A 24595-nucleotide genomic window follows, 5' to 3' on the forward strand; every position below is an offset into this window, starting at 1 on the left:
GGTCATTTACAATATGATCTCTCGCTCCCTTTTTGAACTAATTTTGTCTTTAGATGGTCATGGAGTCATAGAGGTGTAAAGCATGGAAATAGACACTTTGGCTGACCAGATATCCTAAATTAATCTATTGCCATTTTCCAGCACTTGACCTATATCCCTCAAAACCTATCCTATTCATATACCCATCCAGGTGCCTTTTAACTGCTGGAATTGTATCAGCCTCCAGCAGCTCACTCCATATATGCACCACCCCAGTGTGAAAAAGCTCCCCCTTAGGTCTCTTTTATATCTTTTCCCTCTCACCCTAATCCTATGCCCTCTAGTTCTGGATTCCCCCACCCCAGGGAAAAAAGACCTTATCTATTTACCCTATCCATGCCCTTCATAAGGTTACCTATAAGGTCACCGTTCAGCTTTCAATGCTTCCAGGGAAAACAACCCCAGACTATTCCGTCTCTTCCTACAGCTCAAACCCTCCAAGCCTGGCAACATCCTTGTAAATCCTTTCTGAACCTTTCCAAGTTTCATAGGTGGGAGACTAAAATTGCACACAATATTCACAAATGGCCTAACCATTGCCTGTTCAGCTGCAACATGACCTTCCATACTCAATGCTCTGACCAATAAAGGAAAGCATACCAAACGTCGCATTCACTACCCCATTTACCTGATACTCCACTTTCAAGGACCTTGCATTCCAAGGTCTCTTTGTTCAGCAACACAATTAAAAGAAGTGAAATAATTTTGTCAGGTTGTATTCATGGTGTTGGGAAGTGCTCAATAAGAATGCTTATTGGAGAATCACATCACATTTCCACCATCTGCCCTCTGGATATGATGTAGGATCCTGATTACTCTGGTGAAAGACTACTTGTTCTTATTAGAAACAGATCTCCTTTGCTTGTGCAAACATTTTGGTGCAATGCAAAGATCCAAAGATGTGCAAGTTAGGTGAATTGACCATGTTAAATTGTCCATAATGTCTAGGGATCTTCAGGTGGGTTGGCCATGGGAAGTGGCTTGTCAGTTAGTTATGAAAACTTTTGTTAAACATTTGATGCATTGTGGCATTCCATTTCTCTCAAGTCAATTACAAATGGACACTGTCAAGCCCTCTTTGCCTTGTTATTGAACTGTACCTCCCTCACTACAATTGTGGAGCAATACTGATAGTTATGGAGAAATGAAAAACCTGGATTGTCCTGTTTCACTGTGTGTGAAGTATTTGATGTATAAATGATCACCAAAGGGAGGGAAGCAATTTAAATGCAATAAATAAGGTATGTGGTAATCTATATGACTATTGTTAAATTTAAACAATTGAAACTTAATTAAAATTCTTGAATATGGATTATTGTATCCCTCAGAGCAGCGCATTGCATTACTCTCAACTATTTTGTTGGATCTAATCTCAGATGAATTTCGGGCAGAGTTGCGGCAATTGACTTTGCCATGGTGTCTGATTATAACTCCCTCTTGGCTATGTCACTGGAGATAAGCTAGACATTTTCACACTTATGTGCTGTAAAACACAGTTGGTTTTGTCCTCAATCTGTGAAGGCTGTGAAGATTATCATATCTTTAGTGACGAAGCCCAGAGGGAGCCATGACAACGGTTAATTACTGTAACTATGGCTCAAATGCAGCTAAGACTGAATCCGTTTTAATACTTAATAGTTTGATGATAATATCTCAAGGGATAGCATAACCAAGAATTTGGATCAATTTTTCAAGTGTTTAGTTTGACTGTACTTGTATAGATATGAATATAGCCAATTGGGTCTTGTGATGCAATGGTAGTGTCAATATGCAAGTGACAATAACTCATTCAATTGAATTCAACCATAATTACATGCTTCCTTTCACACATCCCATTGTTAAAAGTATTTCTTGCAGTGATATTCATAAATTCAATATTCATATTTGCACACATCTATGAATTCATCATTAACAAATCATCCTTCCTCCTCTCTGCTTCCCCTTCTCCACCCTCAGTCTTCCTCATGCCTGCTCTTCTCCTCCCTAGCCACCCAATGAGCCCTCCAATATTAACCATCAGAAATCTTGCTCGTGATTCAAGTCCCTATTCATTTTTCCATTGTCTTACCAACGATTGTTTTCTTACCTTTTGCTACATATTGTTTTATTAACAAAATCTTGTTGCCAAATCTACAAAATAATGCTTTTTCTTCCTTATCCCATATGTGTAAATCCATGGTCATAACTTCACTGAAATCTCTTGCTAAAGGCAGATTTACTATAGACTATCATGGTAACATTAGATTTTTTTTCTTATGTCTTACACTCTTTCCCTCCCTCACTCCACGCACCCTTTAATATCCCATCCTGAATTTTTGAGTCCAAAACTTGAGCTAATTTTCAACACAGCTTTGAATAGTTGAGGAGCTCACATTTCCTAAGTACTATTTGTTGGTAGAAGTCTAGTTTCAGATGTAACATAATAAATCCTATTGAAGTCTTACAAGTAAAAATGACGGTATTCCAATATGGAGTTGGATATTTACTTGCATGCAAAAATGGACTTGTACTTTTCATAATGTCTGCACGTTATACTTCACTTTCAAGCCATTGAAGTACCTCAGAGCAGTGAATTGCACTACTCTCAAATATTTTGTTGGCTCTAATCTCAGATAAATTTAGGGCAGAGTTACAGCAATTGACAATTGCCATGCTGTCTGATCATTGCTCCCTCTAGGCTATGTCACTGTGTAATTATTGGTCTAATGTATTAATCAGGCAGCCCACTTGTGCATAGTAAGCTCCCATGAATAGAAATTAAATAAATTATTTTTTAAAATGTATGTTCTTAAAGATATGGTGATGGTTCTAAATGTAACTGAACTTTCATCTCTTAATCTTTTGAGACTAATCTTTTGCAGATGTTAAACTCTTTCATCGATCATTATCTAGCATATCCCTTTTCCTAAGCAGTGATTCAGCAATGTTAACTTGCAAGTCCTCTGCATCATTTTTGTAACTAAAGATGTTAATGCTGAGAGACTCGGCTTCTATTCTGACCAGCTTCGACATTCCACAATTCTTGCTGCTGGGTCAGGTGCCTATTGCGTTGGAGTTCCATCCAATTTGTAAATACTTTCCCACGTAAGTGGCCAGCGTCCCTTGCATTAATTTATTCCCAGTGTCATATTCTTCCCTGACAACTGAAGAAAATAAATTCACTGTTAAATAGTCCTGGTGTGAGGCAACACATAGCATTAATAAAGGGGATCTTTTAACTGTTCAGAAGTGTGCAAAGTTGAAAAGATATTAGATTAAGAGGGACAGAATTCAGTATTGCAAGAAGCCTTATTGTGACAATGGTCTTAATTAGTTGCATAAAGTATGTTTTAGATTTCCATGCCAAATGAAAAGCTGCTATAAGCACACCCACAATAATTTGAGATGTATTGCTGATTTATTTCCCCCTCCCTTCACTGTAGTCAGTGGAAAGGAAAATGCAGTTGGCTGTAGAATGGGTGGCTGATCAGCAGTACAAAGTTTGTCATTAAAGTCCACCACCTTGGACTGTTTTGGCATTGCTTGAGAAAACATATCTGCCTTTTGTTGCTTTTATTGACCCCATTGAGGTAGTTCTAGTATTTCTAAAATTCATGAATTTCCAGTCATAGCAAAGATGAGGATGAGCAAAGAGTGATTCTCATAGTCTAATAGTCCTACAAAAGTCTGACTACTTGCCATTTGTTTCTTTGTTCTGCCTTCGCAAATCTGTTTAGTGAGAGCTTTTATTAAAATTGCAAGGCATAAATTTGTGCAGCATAAAAAATATTGTACAGTCTTCCTTGATATTTAAAGACTTGGCTTGCCAGTGGACCCGAGTTAAGAATTTGGGAGTCCATCTGACCCCGTTTGTCTGGCTGGCACATTGAGCTTCAGTCTCAAATATATATTTCTGAAGTTTGGTACATGCGTGTTTGGAATTTTTTTGGACTGCACATGAGCTAACTTGCACCACAGTTTGAACAATATCTCCCACGGAGATTTGAAGCTGTTTAAATAACCCATGATTTTTGTGATCCTATCTTAGATAAGATACTTGGATGTTAGCAAAGTATATCTTCATTTGAAAGGATGTCACTTTTATATGGGTAATACATATAATAGCTGCCATACCATAATCCAATTTTATTTTTTGTTGATAGATTTTAGTATTGTATTGAACACTCCTTGTGTGAAAATTTGTGTTTAACTAAAAACAACTAGTTGTTTGAAGGAAACATTGCATATGCAAGCCTATAGTAAGACTGTAAAATGTTTGTTTTTTTTGTCAGTCTAAGCCTTCATTGATAACTTGAGTTCTTGACCCTCGCACTTTGGTCCTCATTGCAATCATTTGCCAGCAATCAGGGTACTCTAGCTTATATCCGTTATCACATGGAGCGTAAGAGTGTACTTTAACCTGTAATTAAAGAATAACGCAAACAACATTCTGTTTCTTTTTTTTCTTTTGAATATCGTGATTTTGATTAAATACTGAGCCCTAGTTAACCATAGCAGGATTTCTAATGGCCATTAGTTAGATTTATCTGTACGGCTTTTGGTTTAAAAGATTTTGCCAAAACAAAGTTGCTGCAAGTGTAATCTGATGGGGTGCAGTGAATGAGATAAATGAAACCTGAGACTTGAGTCTCTATGACTAACTGAACAGGGTAACTGTAAACACTGAGGATTAATGATTTGGCAGTAAACACAATAAGGAGGGTGAATTTAATGTCAAAGTATACAAAGCAAATTAGATAAAAAGGAATTGAGGGATTGAAGAAAAGGAAGAAAAAAGTGGCTTCTATGAAACATTCAAAATTTGAAGAGATGAGAATTCAAGCAGATGTTTTTAAAAAAATAATCAATTACGTTGTAAACCACTTAATTATATTTGAAGTGGTGAGACTTGACTTCCTGTGGCAAAACGATGAGTAACTCACCTGACACCCCAAGTCTATCTACCATCTACAAGGCACAAGTCAGGAGTGTGATGGAATACTCCCCACTTGCCTGGTTGGGTGCAGCTCCAACAACACTCAAGAAGCTCGACACCATCCAGGGCAAAGCAATCTGCTTGATTGTTTGTAGATGTGGCACCCTTCAATCCCTCCACCACTGGTGCTCCGTAGCAGCAGTGTGTACTATCTACAAGATGCAGTGCAGAAATTCGCCAAAGATCCTTCGACAGCACCTTCCAAACCCATAATCACTTCCATCGAAAAGGACAAGGGCAGCAGGTACTTGGTAACACCACCAACTGCAAGTTCCCCTCCAAGCCACTCACCACCCTGACTTGGAAATATACTGTCGTTCCCTCACAGTCATTGTGTCAAAATCCTGGAATTTCCTCCCTACCGGCATTTTGGGTCAACCCGCAGCGATTCAAGAAGGCAGCTCATTGCCACTTTAAAGGCAAAAAAGAATGGGCTATCAATGCTAGCCAGCTAGCGACGCCCAAATCCCACAAATGAATAAAAAAAAGGGTTTTTTTTTAAATGGACAGGCTGAGGAAAAGATCCTGTTAATGCAAAAGTAATAGTGGAGCAGCATAACAGCAACTTCTGGATATTGATTCCTTATGAACAGCTGCACCTTGCCTGAACAATTTCCTCATAAGGAACAATGTAATTAACCTTTTAGTATTACTTTGGCAGCAAATTTTGGTTTTGCATGACACTTTGTTTTTATCTAGGCAGATAAGTAAAATGATTTAGTTCGTCTGCCACCTTGTAGAATGGTATCCTGGCATGATGGAATTAGTGGTTAATTTTTATCATTTGGTCTACAGACCGAAAACATGAGAACCTAATTAGCGGAGAGCTTTTGAAACATAGTTCCAAAATCAACAGATCTTTTCTAGTAGCCTGTACTTGACACGTCCCATGTCTGAAATTATATACTGTAATCTTAAAGAAAAAAATCATTTGAATACTGTGCATGCTAACTGCTTCTACCTTTGAAATCTGTTCTATGAATTAAATAATCATTGAAATGCTATTTGAGAATTAATTTGGAATGGAACTATAGGGTGTGTTCTGTAGTTCTACTGTTTTGGACTGGGTCAAATAACATGATCTACATTACCCAGTTGCTTGAAAATCCCTAAAAACAGTAATAAATCACATTCTACACTTCCCCACCAAGTCAGAACAGGCTAATTTAAGCAATCCCCTCATAATCAAGCCCCTCAGTCTTCTGTCTTTTCTCAATTCTTGTAAAGTTCTTATTATAGCAATCCAAAGCTGTACATAGCTAAAAAATATGTTTAACATGTTATGATTCGCTTAAGAGTTGTGTATTTGTGGATGCTAAACAGGGAAAAGTTTTTATATGGTTGCTGATATTGACCTTGGAATGCATGCGAACAAACCTGTTTGAAAATTTTAGTCGAGTCAAGTACTATAGGACAATAAATCCATGAGCAAGAAAAGATGGTAGTCACATCTGCACATCTGTCATCTGCTTACCAGGTCAGACTGCAAAACCATGGACATTGAAACTTATCTAAAGTACATTATCTATAATAATATAGTGATCAACTGAATTTGGTGCTCATTTGGCTTTTAATTATTACTTCAGGATTTGTGGTTATTACAAGATTGATTTGGCTTGCATTTGCTCCTGTGTCGAAACCAGGGTGAACTCTGGGCACTTGCATCATAGCTTTTGTCAGTAAAAGAGGATCTTGTCTAAGTAATCTCCCCAAGGTTTGCATTTAGGTGGGATGTCTAAAATTAAGCATTTTTTTGGTGTCTAGGGAGACCATCTTTTGAAGAAATGGGATCATCAACAAGGAAGCATGAATTCACCCGTTCAGAGAGTGAGAATTGGCGAGTCAGTAGGGATGAGCAGAATGGTGACGACGACGATGGAGGTTGGCGTTTAGCAGGACCTCGTCGGGAAGGGGACAGATGGCAGCCTCATAGTCCAGGTATGAGGACAGAATACATTTTGGACAAGCTAATACTAAAGAGATGGCTGGTGTCTGCAATGCTCTACTTAATGTATTAATATGGGTACATTATGGAACTGTGACTTCTATCATTTCTAAGGATAGGGCTGTATTGCTATATAGAAGAACCTTTGTGACTGAAGAATGAAAGAATTTTAAAGGCAGCATTTTAATTTGTTCTAGACAAACTTTGTTAAAACAGGATCTTGAAGTCAGATTTTAGTTCACAGATGACATGAAAATTGTGTGGTAAATCGCAAAAAACCTTAAACTTCTGGAGGATATAGATGGAATAGTCTAGTGGGCTGAACAGTGACAACTGGAATTTAATTCTGAAAGGTGATGCAATTTGGGATGGCTAGTAAGGCAAGGGATTGCATGATCAATGGTTGAACCCGAGGAAATGTAGATGTACAGAGAAAACTTGGTGTTTGCTGGTGGCAATAGTGCCAGTGATCAGCTGGTTAACAAAGCATATAAGATACTTTTTTTTTCGATTCGAGGTGTTAAATGCAAGAGCAGGGAGGTTTAAGATTGTCTCTTGAAGTGCCATACCATTTGAAAGTAGTGCTGGAAAGTAGGTCTAGAGTAGATTGGTGATTGATAAGTGGTTCAAGTACATAATTCTTCATCACATGTCGACAGGGTGATGAAGAAGGTGTTTAGCACGCTCACTTTCATTGCTCAGACTTTTGAATATAGGAGCTAGGACATCATGTTGACCTTGTATAGGATGTTGGTGATGCTTCTTCTGGAGTAGTGTCCAGTTCTGGTTGTCCTGTTACAGGAAGGATATTATTAAACTAGAGAGTGTTCAGAAAATATTTACCAGGATGTTGCTGAGAATGGAGGGTTTGAGTCCTCAGGAGAGGTTGGAACTTTTTTTCACTTGAACATAGAAAGTTGAGAGGTGACTGTAGAGGGTCATAAAATCATGAAGCGTATGGATAAAGTGAATGGCGGGTGTCTTTTTCCGAAGATTGGGGGATGGTTTCAAGATTAGGGGGCATATTTTTAAGGTGAGACATGAAAGATTTAAAAAAAGATATGGGGGGAGCTTTCATACACAAACTGGTTCTTGTGTGCAATGAACTCCCAGAGGAAGTGGTGGATGCAGGTAATGTTCCAACGTTTAAAAGACATTTGGATAAGTACACGAATAAGAAATGTTTGGAGGGATATAGACTAACTGCAGGTAGGTGGGGCTAGTTTACTTTAGGATTATGGTCAGCATGGACTAGTTGGACCGAAGAGTCTGTTTCTATGCTATGTGACTCTGACTGGAGTAGGCAAGATAGAAGTCTTTCCATGCTGCAAACTGTGACTCCATTAACTCACTTGAAATGAGATTGACATAACTAAGTTATCCAAAAACTAATACGTTTATACTGGACCAAAATTGAATATGCTAATCTTTTGTAGTCAGGTTATTCTATTTAAAAGATTAATGGTCTTAGAGAATATAAGATGGATTGTGGGATAAAAGAGACCGTAGCAGCATGAATCTTCTGTTACCTGAGTGATGGGAAACAGTAATGGTTAATGGATATTTTTCTACTGGAGGAAGGTTTGAAGTGGAGTTTGCAGGAGGTCATCTTTTGGATCCCATCGAGGCCTTAACGTACAGGGAATCATTTCAAATTTTGTAGGTAATGCAAAACTTGGAAGCAATGTAAAATGTAAGGAAGAAGTTTTTGAAGTTTTAAAATTGATGATTTGGGGCACTGATTCTATAGTGTGAACTTTAAAGCATGTATCCATTATAATGGATGTAGGTTTGTTTGCTGAGCTAGAAGGTTCATTTTCAAACGTTTCGTCACCATACTAGGTAGCATCTTCAGTGAGCCTACGGATGAAGCACTGCTTTCTATTTGCTTGGATTTTCTTGAGTTGGTGACGTCATTTCCTCTGGTGATATTTCCTGTTTTTCTTTCCTCAAGGAGTGGTAAATGGGATCCAAGTCCATGTGTTTGTTGATAGAGTTCCGATTGGAGTGCTATGTTTCTAGGAATTCTCGTGCATGTCTCTGTTTGGCTTGTCCTAGGATGGATATGTTATCCCAGTCGAAGTGGTTTCCTTCCTCATCTGTATGTAAGGATACTAATGAGTGGGTCATGTCTTTTTTGTGGCTAGTTGATGTTCATGTATCCTGGTGGCTAGTGTTCTGCCTGTTTGTCCAATGTAGTGTTTGTTACAGTTCTTGCAAAGTACTTTGTAAATAACATTAGTCTTGCTTGTTGTCTGTATAGAGTCTTTCAAGTTCATTAGCTGCTGTTTGTGTTAGTGGATTTGTGGGCTACCATGATGACGAGGTCTGGGAGTCATTTCAGAGATGTCTTTGATGTAGGAGTGAGTGGCTACAGCTTCTGGGCATGTTTTGTCTGCTTGTTTGGGTTTGTTGCTGAGAAATCAGCACACTGTGTTTATTGGGTACCCGTTCTTTTTGAATATACTGAGGTGATTTTCCTCTGCTTTGCATAGTTCCTCTGATTTAAAACAGTAGTTTCTCATTTCAGTCCACGGTACAAAAATGAAAACATGCAATCTTTCCAGGTTTTGAATGTGTTAGAACACCGAGAAAGTGCCTTGTGCATTTCAGCAGTTAAACAATACTGATCAGTGCAATGGTCAACTTTATCTTTTTAGGACAGAAGTCTCTCTGAAGTGTGTGGTGGCTTGTTGAAATGTACTAATGCAGTTTTGTTTGTGGGTGTTGGGATGATTGCTTCTTTAGTTCAATATTTAGTCTGTATGTGTTGTTTTCTTGTAGACGCTGGTTTGGAGTTCCCCATTGGCTGTTCGCTGTACTGTGATATCTAGGAATGGCAGTTTGTTGTTGTCTTGCTCCTCTTTTGTGAATTTTATGCCAGTAAGAGTATTATTGATGTCTTGAAGGTTTCCTTTAACTTGTTCAGTTTAGTGGTGACAAAGGGTGTCATCCACATAGTGGACTCAAAATTTGGGTTGGGTGATTGGCAGAGCTGTTTGTTCGAGTCTCTGCCTTACTGCCTGTGCTAAAAACCCTGACATCGACGATTCCATGGGTGTTCCGTTGGTTTGTCTGTAGGTTTTGTTGTTGAAGGTGAAGTGGGTGGTAAAGCATAGGTCCACGAGCTTGATGATATTGTCCTTGCTGATGAAGCTGTGGTGTTTGATGTATGTAATATGGGAGTATTTGACTGACTTGCTCAGCACTGATAGGAATTCTGTTATCATGCAACTTGCAGAAGACCAAAGGTGACTTTGTGTGAAATGGACACTAGGAGCAGGATCTAATGGAATTGTGGATCATGTAGCATTATCCCAGCACTGGGGATAGTATGCTGTTTCAAATTTGCCAGTTAACTCTCATTACCTCCGGTTGAATATTGTTTTCTTCTGTTATTAGCTGCAGCAATGAGTAGCCAGTCTTTGTTATTTTAGTGCCTCATGGTGGGTTCACAGATTGGCTCGTGGCTCTCTCTTCATTTCCTTAAGGTTGAAAATCTTTTTTGTTTAATGTCACCCCTCAACCTATTTCCAAATTCTCCACCTCCACAAGGTGGCTGTTTCATTTATAAAATGATTAAATTTATTAATCGAAAAGCACAGCTTATAGCAAATGCCGAAGGAAATAAAAACCTAGTTCTCATTAGCTTTAAGTTAGGTTTTGACTGCAGAGAACAGAGACGGTTCTTGAGCTCGGGATACCGATCACTTCTCTGATTAGTGTTCCCAGCCCCATGCTGCTCACTTACCAGAGTGCTAGGGATAGTTGTTGGTAAACAAAAGGCCTTTGCTAGTGATAACTGGTCACGGGTCAACTTGTTGTCAACCAAAGCTCCATCTTGAATACAGGACCCCTTGACTCCAGCTTTTCTGAAACCTAATTACTGCTTGTTCAAGCAGCTGTTTAAAAGATGTTTGCCCATGAGTGTCAATTGAATTTTCAAAATGTCCTTTTAAAACACTGCTTTTAGGCATTTGTTGCATCCAAGGAGCAGGAGAGTCAAAATTTCGGGCATAAACTCTTCATCAGTCCTAAGTGACCTCTGAATGGTCTGATGAAGGGCTTTTGGCGGAAACATTGACACTCCTGCTCTTCCGATGCTGCCTGACCTGTGCTTTTCCAGCACCACACTTTTTGACATTGATCTCCGGCATCTGCATTTCTCACTTTGTCTGATTTTAGGGCTATCTTGTGGTGCGGTGATAGTGTCCCTATCCTGGACTGAGAGAACTGTGTTAATCCACCTGCTCCAGAGGTGTATAATAACATCTCTAAATAGGTTGACTTTAAAATAAAAGTTAAATATAAATTTTTTAAAGATTAAGACACTGATTTTTTTTGGAATCCTCTTGTGGCATAGTGGTAGTTTCTCTACCATTGGACTAGGATGCCTATGTTCAAAGTGCACCTGCTCCAAATCTCTGAACAGGCTGATTAGAAAAATAAGTTAAAACACTGATTTAAAACAGTGGTTCCTCATTTCAGTCCACAGTACAAAAATGAAAACGTGGATTCTTTCCAGGTTTTGAATGTGTTAGAACACCGAGAAAGTGTCTTGTGCATTTCAGCAGTTAAACAATACTGATCAGTGCAATGGTCAACTTTATCTTTTTAGGACAGAAGTCTCTCTTGAATTACGGCTGTTAAAGCACATGTACATTATAATACAGCAACAGGAAGTGACATTTAATGTCAAAACATTGAACACTTAACTGTGAGGATGTCCTTGACTCTTCAGGTTTGTGGTCAAAAACTCTCCAATGAGGCGCTTTTAGGGCTTCAGTGTGTGAATTTATCCCACATTGTTTGAAACCTAATATGATCTGTTTCCATATACCGCCGGCAAAAGACATATGTTCAAGCCTTCTGCTTAGGAAGCTTATTTGTTGTTGCTTTGACTAAGGTGTTAACATGGCGAATCAGTTGACTTGCTAACCAGTCAGCACCTGTTTCCCCTGTAATATTGTGATTTTTGTTTTCACATTTAGTGGTTTTGCAATTGTCCAGATGAGTGCAAGAAAATGAACTTTGGCAGCATGTCCTTCTCCAACAGTATTCAAATTCTGTTGTCTAATGTCTTGTTAATAGCATTGTTGCTTGACTTTATTTGATTTTAGCACTACTTTGAGTTCAAATTTTTTTTAATACGGCAATGTTCTGCAGGTTGGAGAGAGCCCACAGAACGCAGAAGACGGTTTGATTTTGAGTACCGAGATAAAGATGATGAACGCGGTCATCGACGAGTGCGCTCTGGTAGTGGTAGTGTGGATGATGAAAAAGATAGCCTGCCAGAATGGTGTCTGGAGGATGCAGAGGAGGAGATGGGAACGTTTGATTCTTCTGGAGCGTTTTTGTCTTTAAAGGTTGGCGTAATCACAACATTTTGGCTCTCTTAATTTGTGCAGAGTTTATTGTACAGCTAGATATGATAATTCAAACCATTTGTGACTATACATTTAGAAGCTGACAGCAACAGTAATTTTATCGAAAGCAATAGTGATTTGAAACCGTTGATCTCAACAGTGAATCCACCTTTTGCTCTCCCAAGGTTGGAAATAATCTTGGATAAGTTTGCAATGGGCATAGTTAAATTCCATAATTTGGTGAACATTTAGAAGGATCGTGTGAAGAATCTGTTGAAATCAATGGATATGTAATTGTGAGATAAAGTTGCTTTTTTGAGTCTGGAGCTGTCTTTGTGGTAAGGTTTTTATGCAAAGTTATGAACATAGTTAGCATGCTGTTAATGTTTGTGGCTGAGGCTGAATATATTTCTTGGACTGGTCTTCATGTCTAAAAAATTACTGATCACCTGAAGTATGTTCTTACAAAAAATAAAGAAACAATCAGAGTTTCATGTTTTTCATGCTCTCAGGAAATGCAGAGGTATTTTGGTTGATTTAAGGATTTTGATCTGAAATTTCTGTTTAATATAGGGAAACATGACAGCCAGTTTGTGAAAAAGAAAGTCACTGAAATAGGAATGAGACTAAACAGGATGCTCTATCTTAGCTATTTTGAATGCAGGATACTAGAACAAACCTGCTCTTAAAATAGTGTCTTTGTACTTTTTACATCTGCTTGAATGGGAAGATGTGATCTTTAGGAACATAGTCCTTGGGCTACACTGAGGTGTTATTCCAGATTAGCTTCTTAGGTCTAATGAGTCTTGAATCCATGATAGTCTGGTTATTGAGAGTATTGCCCTTGAGATTAAGTTGATAGAGACAATGAGAATCATCTGATATTTTTCTTGCACACAACAATGCCTCAGGCCTAGTTGTTCCTGTAAACCACACCTCCTGTCCACCACCACCACTACCAATACAAAATCATCAAAATCTGAAGTTTCTTAGGAACAGATCATTTTATGTTAATTAGATTATAAATTTAAAGACCTGACTATTTAAATTGTGGGTCATCATCTTGAGCTGCTAATAGTGGGTTAATATGCAAATAATTTGCTTGGCAGTTTCAGGTACGAGGTCAGAGTCAGCCACCAGAGAGTGTAATTGAAGCCAAACTGCGCAAAGGTGACAAGTTTGGTTCCCTAAAGGGCTTTGGTGAGCTAGTTGGGTCTTTAAAACAATATGCTGGTTGGATAAGTGCGCACTGACAAATGTTTATTTTTCTTTGAATCATGAAGTAGGATCTTTTACATCCACATGAGGACAGTTTAATATCTCATCCAAAGATGATGCTTAAGATGCAGAACCTGCTCAAATGACAACCTAACTTGTGTGCCAATCTCTCAAGTGGGCCTGGAACACCTAATGTTTTCAGAGACATTGTGCTACCACTGAGCTAAAGAGAGAATATTTGTGAGAGTAATTGTATAATCTGCATTTTGAATGTTGAAACAGTATAACTTTGACAAAGTTTCAATTTCTTGCACTTGTGCTTTAAAAAAGCACAACTGTCAGAAAGTACTTTACTGCACAACTTACACTTTTTGATGTTTTTGCTGTTTTCATAGAAAGCTCCTAAAGAACCTATTCCAGAGGAACAGGAATTGGACTTTAAGCAGTTGGAGGATGGAGAAGAGAGATCAAATTCAGAGGACAGTGAAAAGGAAGAAGCTAAGGAGCCTGATAAGAGAACCAAGGAGAAGACTGATGAAGGTTTTTATCAGTCATTCCTCACTCAAGCTTTGTGATTTTATTTGACGTAATTAAATAGAATTGCCCACAGCTCAACAGGCCATTTGGCCCAACCGATCTATGATTGTATTCTCCACGTGTCTTTCCCTTATTTAATTCAGAAATTGTGAATTCCTTTATCTTCCATATGTCTATTGAACCTCCCCTTAAGTGCCTCTTTACAATGAAATTTGCCTCAACTACTGCTTGTAAGTTCAGTACTCTCACCACTCCGTTTCAGTGGGGGGAAAGTTTGGGAATAGTGACCATAATTCTTTAAGTTTTAAGTTACTTATGGATAAGGATAAAAATAGTCCTCAGGTGGAAGTACTAAATTGGGGCAAGGAATATTGGGCAAGAACTGGTGAATGTAGACAGGATGTAAACAGAAGAATACAAAGAGCAGAAAAGAACTTGAACAAGGAATTAGGTGGGCTAAAAAGGGCATGAAATTTCTTTGGCAAACAGCATGCCAAGACAATTTAAACATATCTAAGGAGCAAGAGGGTAGCTAGGGAAAGGGTATGTCTACTTGAGGTCAAAGAGAATTTGAGTGCAGCCAGCGGAAGTGAGAGAGTGCCTTCGAGTACTCTGTATCAGTATTCACAAAGGACAAGGTCTGGTGGATGGTGAATCTTGGGAGAGGCGTGTTCTGGAGGATGTCCAGATGGAAAAGGAGTTGGTGTTGAATGTTTTAAGAAGCATTAAGGTAGACAAGTCCACTAGATCTGATGGGATCTATCCCAGAATGCTGAGGGAGGCAGGTGAGAATTGCTAAAGCCGTATATGAAATCTTTGTATTCTCTTCAGTCGCAGGAGAGACCCTAGAGGTCTGGAGAATGGCCAGCATTTGATCCTTTGTTTGAGAAAGGTAACAGGCCTAAGCTGGAAAATTACAGGCCAGTGAGCTTTGCATCTGTGGTAAGGAAATAATTGAAGATACTTAGGACTTACTTATTCAGAAAAAAATGGTTTTATTAGCAATAGGCAGCATAGATTTGTGCAAGGAAGGTCTTGTCTCATGACCTGAGAATTTGGTTGAGTTTTTTGAGGAAGTGACGATGATTCAGGGTGGAGTGATAGGTATTGTCTATATGAATTTTAATGAGGCCTTTAACAGTCCCTTTTGGCAGGCTTATCCAATAGGCAAGTCATATGAGATCTGTGGCAAACTGGTAAGATGGCTTTAGGACTGGCTTATTCATAGTAGACAGAGTAGCAATGGAAGGGTGTTTTTCTGACTGGAGATCTGTGGCCAGTGATGTTCTGCAGGGACGAGTGTTGGGACCCTGATGTTTGTAATCTGGATAAATGATTTGGAGGAGAATACTAGTAAATTTGTGGATGACGCAAAGACTGGGGAGCTTTGGAGAATTGCCAGAGCGTACAGCAGGATATAATCTGGAGACTGGGAGAAGAAGTGGCAGGCGGACCTTAATCTGGACAAATGCGAGGTAATGCATTTTTCAAGATCTAATGAATGAACTACTTTTTGTCATTTATATAAATTATTTGGATGTAAGCATAAGAGATATAGTTAGTAAGTTTGCAGGTGACACCAAAATTGAAGGTGTAGTGGACAACGAAGAAGTTTACCTCCGATTATGACAGGATCTTGATCAGATGGGCCAATGGGCTGAGAAGTGGCAGATGGAAGTTAATTTAGATAAATATGAGGTGTTGCATTTTTGGAAAGCAAATCTTAGCAGGACTCATACACTTAATGGTAAGGTCCTAGGGAGTGTTGCAGAACAAAGAGACCTTGGAGTGCAGGTTCATAGCTCCTTGAAAGTGGAGTTGCAGGTGGATAGTATAGTGAAGAAGGTGTTTGCCTTGTTTTCCTTTATTAGCCAGAGCATTGCGTATAGCATTAGGAGGTCATGCTGTGGCTGTACAGGCATTGGTTAGGCCACTGTTGGAAGTTCTGTGCGCAGTTCTGGTGTCTTTCCTATCAGAAAGATGTTGTGAAACTTGAAAGGGTTCAGAAAAGGTTTATCAGGATGTTGCCAGGGTTAGAGGATTTGAGCTATAAGGAGACATTGAATAGGCTAGGGTTGTTTTCCCTGGAGGGTCGGAGGCTGAGTGGTGACCGTATAGAGATTTATAAAATCATCAGAGACACTGATAGGGTAAATAGACAAGGCTTTTTCCTTCGGGTGGGGGAGTCCAGAACAAGAGGGCAAAGGTTATGGGTGAGAGGGGAAAGATGTAAAAGAGGTCTTTTGGGTCAACTTTTTCATGCAGAGTATGGTATATGTATGGAATAAAGTGCCAGAGGAAGTGGTGGAGGCTAGTAAAATTGCAACATTTAAAAGGCATCTGGATGGGTAAATGAATAGGAACGGTTTGTAGGGATATGATCTAGGTGCTGGCAAGTGGGACTGGATTGGTTTGGGATATCTGGTCGGCATGGACGAGTTGGACCTCAGGGTCTGTTTCCGTGCTGTACATCTCTGACTCTATTAGTATACAGTAAATGGCAGAACCCTTAGTAGAATCAACATCCAGAGGGATTTGGTGTACAGGCCCACAGTTCCCTGAAAGTGACAACACAAGTGGATAAGGTAGTCAAGAAGGCATATTGCTTATTTGCCTTCATTGAGCATAGAGTATAAAAATTGGCAAGTCGTGTTGCAGTGGTGTTGAACCTTAGTCAGGCCATGTTTGGAATATTTTTTATGGTTCTGGTTGCCTCACTACAAGAGCAATGTGGAGGCTTTGAAGAGGGTACTGAAACAGTTTACAAGGATATTGCCTAGTTTGAAGGGTATTGGCTATGATGTAAGATCAGATAAACGTAGGTTGTTTTAATTGTACTGTTTAAAGGATAAAAACCAACCTGGCACAAGTTTACAAAATTGAGAGGAATGTATATTTGGAGTCTCTTTTCCAGGATAGAAATATAATTTACTGGGCAATGTGGGTTTAAGGTAAAAGGGTGTAAGTTTAAAGGAGATATGAGAGGCAAGTTTTTACACAAAGGCTAGTAACATGTTGCTAGAGGAGGTGGTGGAGGCAGAAACAATCGCAACATCTAAGAGGCATCTTGACAGATATGAATAGAGAATAAAGGGATATGAACCACATGAAGGCACAAGGTTTTCAGTTTAGGAAGGTACCTCGTGTCAGTACAGTCTTAGTGGACTGAAGGCCCCGTTCCTGTGCTGTACCGTTCTTTGTTCACTCTGTGGTTCACAGAATTTCTTCTGTATTCCCTACATAAGTTCTTGGTTATTATCTTCTGGTAGTCTCTAGTTTTGGTTTTCTATACAAATATTAGAGTTATGCGTATTTGCTACAAATACTTTCAAAGATCTCTAGGTCAGGTGATTTGACGTCATCCTCAACCATCGCGTCCCATGCATGTAGGTACATGCCTACAAGTATATGCATGTGTGCAAGCACTCTTTGGACTTGTTTTCAACAAACAGAGAACTAAGCTGTTCCCTATTTCCTGATAATAAAGTGGTGCATACCTGGTGATAACTTCTCTGTATTTTCCCCCATTGTCCACAAACTGTTTTCCACATTGCAAGTCATGCATATTTTCTTCGATTCATTGGATGAATTAATCTAAAGTTGAGATATAATATAAGGACTTCTGACTCTGTACTCTGTTCTACCCTGTTCCACTCCCCTAGTGAAAGGTGGTCATTTTAAAGTCCATTTATCATCTTTGACTTAAAGCACTTTCCAGAAGCTGGCTAAAAGGTTACTTTGGACAGAATTTCAACAAATCATTAAAGCTGGGCAGGAAATTGGGAGGGGGAGCTCTGATATTTTCTTTTTGATGTCTTGCAGAGTGTAGACCAAGATATTGCCCATTACTTAGAGTAATCAGTATTTACGTTACAGAAACAAGTAAAACTGAAGAGAACAAAGATGTATCCTATACAAATTCATCGCCATCTCCTTTGGAGCCTCAGATGTCAATAGTTGCTAGCCCACCTAAAAGAGAAGAAAAGGTACAAGAGAAAACTGACAAAATTGAGGATGCACAACAAAGGTCTGTCAAGGAAGGTAAGCTTTTATGTAAATTGCATTATGAATAAAAGCTTTGAATCTTTGGGACAGAGGGTGTTCATCTTCTTAGTAACCTAACTTTGTAAGAACATTATGCTAGAAAAGCATACTTTTAAATTATTCCTCCTTTTATTGTATCACCTAACTTACTCTGTGTAAGTGTAGTGTGAGAATATGTCCCTGATTTTAGAAAGTAATCATGACCTCACATAAAAATACTGCCCTAGACATTCACCTTATCGGGAAGAAGCCTAGACTCAATTCCTTTCTGAGCCTCAAAATTAAATTCTGAAATATTATAAAAATAATTTTAATTATGCTGCACCTGTGCATTTTTTAATGTACCTGCCATATTTTGGTTTTAGTGTTTTAAAGGGATGGCACTCTTGTAAAATAATTTGAAATTAATCTTCACTCCCATCTTGCACGATACTTAATATATTTCTTGCAAGGTGTGTCATGTAAGTTTTCACTGCACGGCAGCTGATTTGTTGTAGTTTTATGGCTAGATTTTTAGAAAGCAAGAATCTTGCCTCATTGCCATACTTTTACAATCTTTGTTTCCAGTTTTTGTGCAATTGACTCAAAGCTGCATTGCTTGCAGTTTGATTTTTAATATCCTACTCCACCATCATTTTCTGTTGTATCATGGGTGGGTACAATTAACAGAATATCTGCAAATGTTGACTTGTTTTTGAAGATATGTTCTGTTCTGTATGTTATTTCATACAGAAGAATGAAAAGAATTGATGTAGTCTGCTTTCTTATGAGCATACTTTTATTAACAAATCAGTAACTCTTTTTGGGAAAGTAATTCATAGCTATGTATCATTTTGTTTATTGTTTAAGCTTGTGATTTCTTTGAATTTCTTTGATAAAAATGAATTGAATTAATATATTGTACTTTAGGCTTGAATTTGTTGTAAAGTGATCTGTTCGAAGAATGAATTGCTTCCAGTAATACTGTATATTGATGTCCAACAGCTTAGACACATCTGCAACATATAGAAAGTTAAATGCAGCTTTAACCAATCTTCGGAAGATTTTGTAACAAACCGAATGGAAAGTGTATTTTCTAATCTTTAGAATGTTTCTTATTTGACCAAGAATGAAATTAGTGTTTGTGTTTGGTTAATTTTGACATCGATAATCCATATAAAATTTTTTGTGTTCCAGTGATGGATACCTCAGCCCCTTATCAAAAACCTTTAATTCCATCTGTTAATAGCACTAATACTACTACTACTGCTGCTACAACAACAACTACGGCATCGCCTTCACCCAAGATCACAGCCGTTGCAAACCGGAACATACCTCAGGATAATGATGATGATGAAGGGCTAAAACATCTTGAGCAGGTATAAAGCAGGATTGTGAAATTACTCATTCTAGTTTCTGTAATTCAACAGCAAACTTCTGTATCAAAAGTGCAATTATTTTTCTCTTGTACATCTCATATTCTAAGTGAACATATCCACATTGCGAATTTGGAATGATAGAAGAGAATATTTTTTACATACTTATGGAATTTCTATAATGTACCTTGTACTGCAACTTGGGGCTTAAACAAATATTGTACAATGAATTGGTATGGTAAATATTCAGCCTAGAGCCCAGTTACAAGTGGAGTTCCGCAGGCTTCAGTTCTGGGTCCTCTGCTGTTTGTAATTTTTATTAATGACTTGGAAGAGGGAGTTGAAGAGTGGGTCAGTAAATTTGCAGATGATACGAAGATTGGTGGAGTTGTGGATAGTGAGGAGGGCTGTTGTCGGCTGCAGAGGGACTTAGATATGATGCAGAGCTGGGCTGAGGAGTGGCAGATGGAGTTCAACCCTGTCAAGTGTGAGGTTGTCCATTTTGGAAGGACAAATAAGAATGCGGAATACAGGGTTAATGGTAGGGTTCTTAGTAAGGTGGAGGAGCAGAGGGATCTTGGGGTCTTGCAGACTTTTCCCCCGGGTACAACAGCGTGTTACAAGGGGACATAAATTTAAGGTGAAGGGTGGAAGGTATGGGGGGATGTCAGGGGTAGGTTCTTTACCCAGAGAATGGTGGGGGCATGGAATGTGCTGCCTGTGGGAGTGGCAGAGTCAGAATCATTGCTGACCTTTAGGCGGCAATTGGATAGGTACATGGATGGGTGCTTAAGCTAGGACAAATGTTCGGCACAACATCATGGGCCGAAGGGCCTGTTCTGTGCTGTATTGTTCTATGTTCTATCAATTATGTACTTTGGTAAAACAGAACCTGAGTATTGCTAAGGAAAAAAAATTGTTGAAGCTTTACATCTTGCACACTTCAGGAAAAGTATCAAGAATATCAATTTCAGGGAAAATTGACATTTATACTACTGAGAGGAGTGTGTTGATTGGTAAATGGACTCTGTTAGAGGTATAGCCACGAAGACTGCACCCATTAATGCTGAATTACAGTTAACTTACAGGGATGTTGATTCTGGTCAGAACATTGCTTTGAGAAATAAGCTATTAAATGACTGTCACTTATTTTTGCATTTCACAGGCGCAGCAAAAAACAGTGCCCTTTGTGTTATTATAGGTTGTTTCCAGTACATTTGTATGCACTATCTTGCAAGCCTGACTGACAAATCTAAATTGGCTGTCAGTGCCTTTAATGAGTTTGTGTGATATAAAGTGAAAAATGATCCGATCAGATTCTCCAAAAGGATGGCTTTGTCACAACCTATTTCAGCATCAAGTTTGCGCAGTGAACAAATGGCTTAGGACCCTATGTACGTGTTGATGGCAAGGCCAGTCTTACAGCATGTGGAACAGTGGAATCCCAGTGCGATTGCTGACTAACTAAGACATTTCTAATAGGCAGCAATACAGAACCCCCTGTTGGATCTCTCAAGTATGGTTCCAAGGAAGGAAAGCTCATTCACCTGTCTCATTTCAAATATACATTAGGGAAACTGATATTTGGGGAAAAAAAGCAAGAAATTCGGATGGTTTCACTGTGTCTGATTGCAGCTGTTGCTCTTGGAAAGAGAAGCAGAAGTTGTACTTCTTTGGAACTGCATGGGTGTATGAGAGCCTATGGTAAAATGTACAAGCAATGCAGACTTGAATAATCAAAAATATTGTCTGTTCAAGAGATTTAACTGAACTTTGGTTACAGGTCACTATTTTACATAATGAAGATATAATTGTTCCCATTCAGGAAGCCGAAAAGATGGTAGCATCATTGCAGGATAATGCCTTAGATGATGAAAGACTGTCAACACAAATTCAGGATAAACGAACGAAAGCTGCCTCCATGCCATTGACACATGATGCTGCTATGAAATGGTTTTATAAAGATCCACAAGGAGAAATACAAGGTATACACATTGGTGTCTTAGAAATTTTCAATTTTCCAAGTGGATGTATATCCTGATGTGTAAGAGGTGAGGTGAAAGCGTAAAGCTTTGATGTTAAGGCAAAATTTGGCATTTTGTGGCATCAAGGAACCTAGCCAAACAAGAGTCAGTGGAATTGGATGGAAAGCTCGCCATTGGATAGAGTAATTGACCCAAAATTTAGGACGACTTAATAAGTATGATATGTAAAACAGGTAATTAATAAGTCAGTTAGCTTAAATCCTGTCATTTTGGAAATGTTGGAGTTGGTTATAAAGGATGTGACAGCTTATTTAGAATTATATAATCAAGCAGAGTCAGCATGGCTTCAAGAAGGGGAAAGCATATTTAACAATTTGGTTAGAATACTTCGTGCAGGGTCAATGAAGGGCAACCAGTAGATCTAAAATGTTGACATAACTATGTTAGCATGGCTTGAAGATTGACCAATAGAAGATAGAAATAAAACAAAACTGTGTATACTGGAAATCTGAAACAAAACAAAAACTGATAGCTAGGAAAAGGTAATATGTATATAAGATGTATGCTACCCTATCTTATGTACAATCAGAAAAAGGGTCACTGGATTTGAAACATTAACTTGCTCCCCACTGATGCTGCCAGACCTGATTTCTCCAACCAGTTTCTGTTCTTGTTTGGAATAGAAGACAGATTTGAGATAAGGATGGGGTGGCACACTCAGGATGGCGACCTGTAGCTAGTGGTGTGCCACAGTGATCAGTGTTGTAGCGACAGTTATTTACAGTGTATTTTAATGATTTGTATTAGGGAAATGAATGTACTGTCAGTGTTAGCAGATGACATAAAAATAGGTAGGAAGGTTAGGATGGCAGACTACAGAGAGCTATGGGCAAAAACTTGGAAAATGGAATACAATATGGGTAAATGTAAGGTTATGTGTTTTGGCAGGAAAAAAGAGAAGTTGAATTTTTTTTAAATGGAGAAGGGCTGCAGAAAGCTTTAGCTCAGGGATTTGGAGGTCCTTTTGCTTGAATCTCAAGCTAGCATCTACCTTCAGCACATAATTGGGAAAACAAATTAAATGTTTGCCTTTATTTCAAAAGAATGGAGCATAAATATAGGGAAGTCTTGCTAAAGCTGTACAAAGCGCTGGTTAGGTCATAAAATAGCATACTGTGAAGACCTTTGGTCTCCTTGTCTAAAGAAATATTTACTGGCATTGGAAGCAGTCCATTAACAGTGATATACAGTTTGGAGGGTTTGTTGTGAGGAGTAGTTGAGCCGGTCAGGCTTGTACTTATGGGAATTTAGAAGCATGAGAGGAGACCTTACTGAAACAGGAGGTTCTCAGGAGGCATGACAGAGTAGATGCAGCAAGATTTCACAATCAGGAGAGTTTCAGACCAGAGGACAGAATCTTAGTATGGGGTCATCCATTTAAGACACAGATGAGCAGGAATTTCTTCTGAAAGATTAGTGAGTCTGTGGAATTCCTTGCTACAGGGGATTGCAGAGGCTGGATGGTTGCGCATGTTTAATACTGAGATGGACAGATTTTTAATCAGGGAATTGAGGACAGATGACAGGCAAGTGGAGTTGAGGATTATCAGATCCGCTATTATCTCATTAAATGGCAGAGCAGACTTGATGGGCTAAATGGCTGACTTCTGTTCCTAAGTTTTATGGTCTTACAGTGTTCATGACCTTTAAGAATTTGCATGAATAATATAGACCTTGTTTAGAAATAACAAGGTACTTATTTGCTTTTATGGTTTTAAAAAATGGCAAATGTAATTGTCTATTAATTATAACAGGAGTTAAATGAGGGCAAGTTCTTTTCCTCTATTTTAAAAGGGGACTCTTACACTTGAGGTTAGTATGGATTCAAAGGATTATAAGTATTTGCTCTTGCAGTAAGCACATGGATTGTGCATATTTGCTCTTTTTTTCCCCCCCAAATGATGTCCAAACAGGTTTTCTTAATAGAACGTGTTCAGGTTTGCTTTCTAGCTTTTCTTCAACTAATTTTGAGAGAATAGCTGTTAAATAAAAATGTCTGTCTCAATACTGCTGAGTGGCACTGATGCATTCTGGAAAATTTGGGATATTAGCATTTTCAGGATGCATTGCAGTTAACTTGCTTTCTAAGCTATGCGTATGCAGAGTTGTGCACCGTTCCCTTTATGATCTCTTTTTTTAAGATGGTGTTGAACTAAAAGCTGTCTGCAAAGAAGATTTAGAATGATCACTCTTTGCATCTATGTGAATATGAATTGGATTGATTTTGCTTGCGTTAGTAAGTTTGATTTCTTAATAACAAAAAATAAATGGAAAAACGTTTATATAGCTCTGTCACAAATAATAACTATGGCTGTTTTAAAAATATAATAAAAATACAAAGAATATTTTGTACTCTATGCTAATTTTCAAGCTGCTTCCATTTCATGGCTTCATCTGGTTTTGTAGTTGAAAGTAAGCTGGTTAGATCATTTTGATCTGTATAATATGACAGTAATGTACTTGACAAGTCTGTTTTGGTGGGACCAATTGAAGGTTGCCATATCCTAAAATATAGTGAGTGCAAGTATGTTCTTGGTTAATTTAATTAGTTCAGTGTTGCTGATGGTAATTTGTTAGGTTATCAAATTTGCATCACCTTAATGCTGTAACTTGATCCTACTCAATAGCTGTAGTGCTTGTATACAATGAGTAAAGATATAAATTATAAATGCTTTCCCTCACGGAAAATATTGAATCATTATATTTCCCATTGAGCAAAATATCCACTCCAGACTGTAAACAGTACGAATGTTCAAAATGAAACTTGTTTGTTGGATTTCGTAATCATCATGTTACCGATTTATTAATTTTTAAATTAATTACATTACCATAGCAAAACTTTAGGCTAAATAACTTCTTATGGTGTATATCAATCCAAAATCAGCCAGCATAGTTCAAGTCATGGTTTCTTTTTAACTGCCCAAGGATCTATCCTCACCTGCTTTTGAGTTAGATACAAATATTTGTATAAAAATATTGAGCTATACACCTCCATCACTATTTTTATTTGTGTCTGTTTTTATTCTGCCAATTGTTCTGGCTGGCATCAAGTCTTGGTTGATTCACAAGCT

General features: G+C 38.4%; 1 protein-coding gene across 8 annotated transcripts in view; it reads left to right on the forward strand.

Annotated features, from left to right (window-relative positions):
- The window catches only part of gigyf2 (GRB10 interacting GYF protein 2), a 207024-nt gene that overhangs the window by 121068 nt on the left and 61361 nt on the right, over window positions 1–24595 (forward strand). For all 8 annotated transcript variants that reach the window (XM_072572842.1, XM_072572845.1, XM_072572847.1 and 5 more), the window contains 6 exons: window positions 6779–6952; window positions 12126–12325; window positions 13939–14083; window positions 17957–18121; window positions 19301–19482; window positions 21305–21464. In XM_072572842.1, the coding sequence (XP_072428943.1) occupies window positions 6779–6952; window positions 12126–12325; window positions 13939–14083; window positions 17957–18121; window positions 19301–19482; window positions 21305–21464 (1026 nt within the window). The remainder of the gene's footprint in view (window positions 1–6778; window positions 6953–12125; window positions 12326–13938; window positions 14084–17956; window positions 18122–19300; window positions 19483–21304; window positions 21465–24595) is intronic.

This window comes from Chiloscyllium punctatum, chromosome 6 (genome assembly GCF_047496795.1).
Source record: "Chiloscyllium punctatum isolate Juve2018m chromosome 6, sChiPun1.3, whole genome shotgun sequence".
Taxonomy (NCBI): Eukaryota; Metazoa; Chordata; class Chondrichthyes; order Orectolobiformes; family Hemiscylliidae; genus Chiloscyllium; species Chiloscyllium punctatum.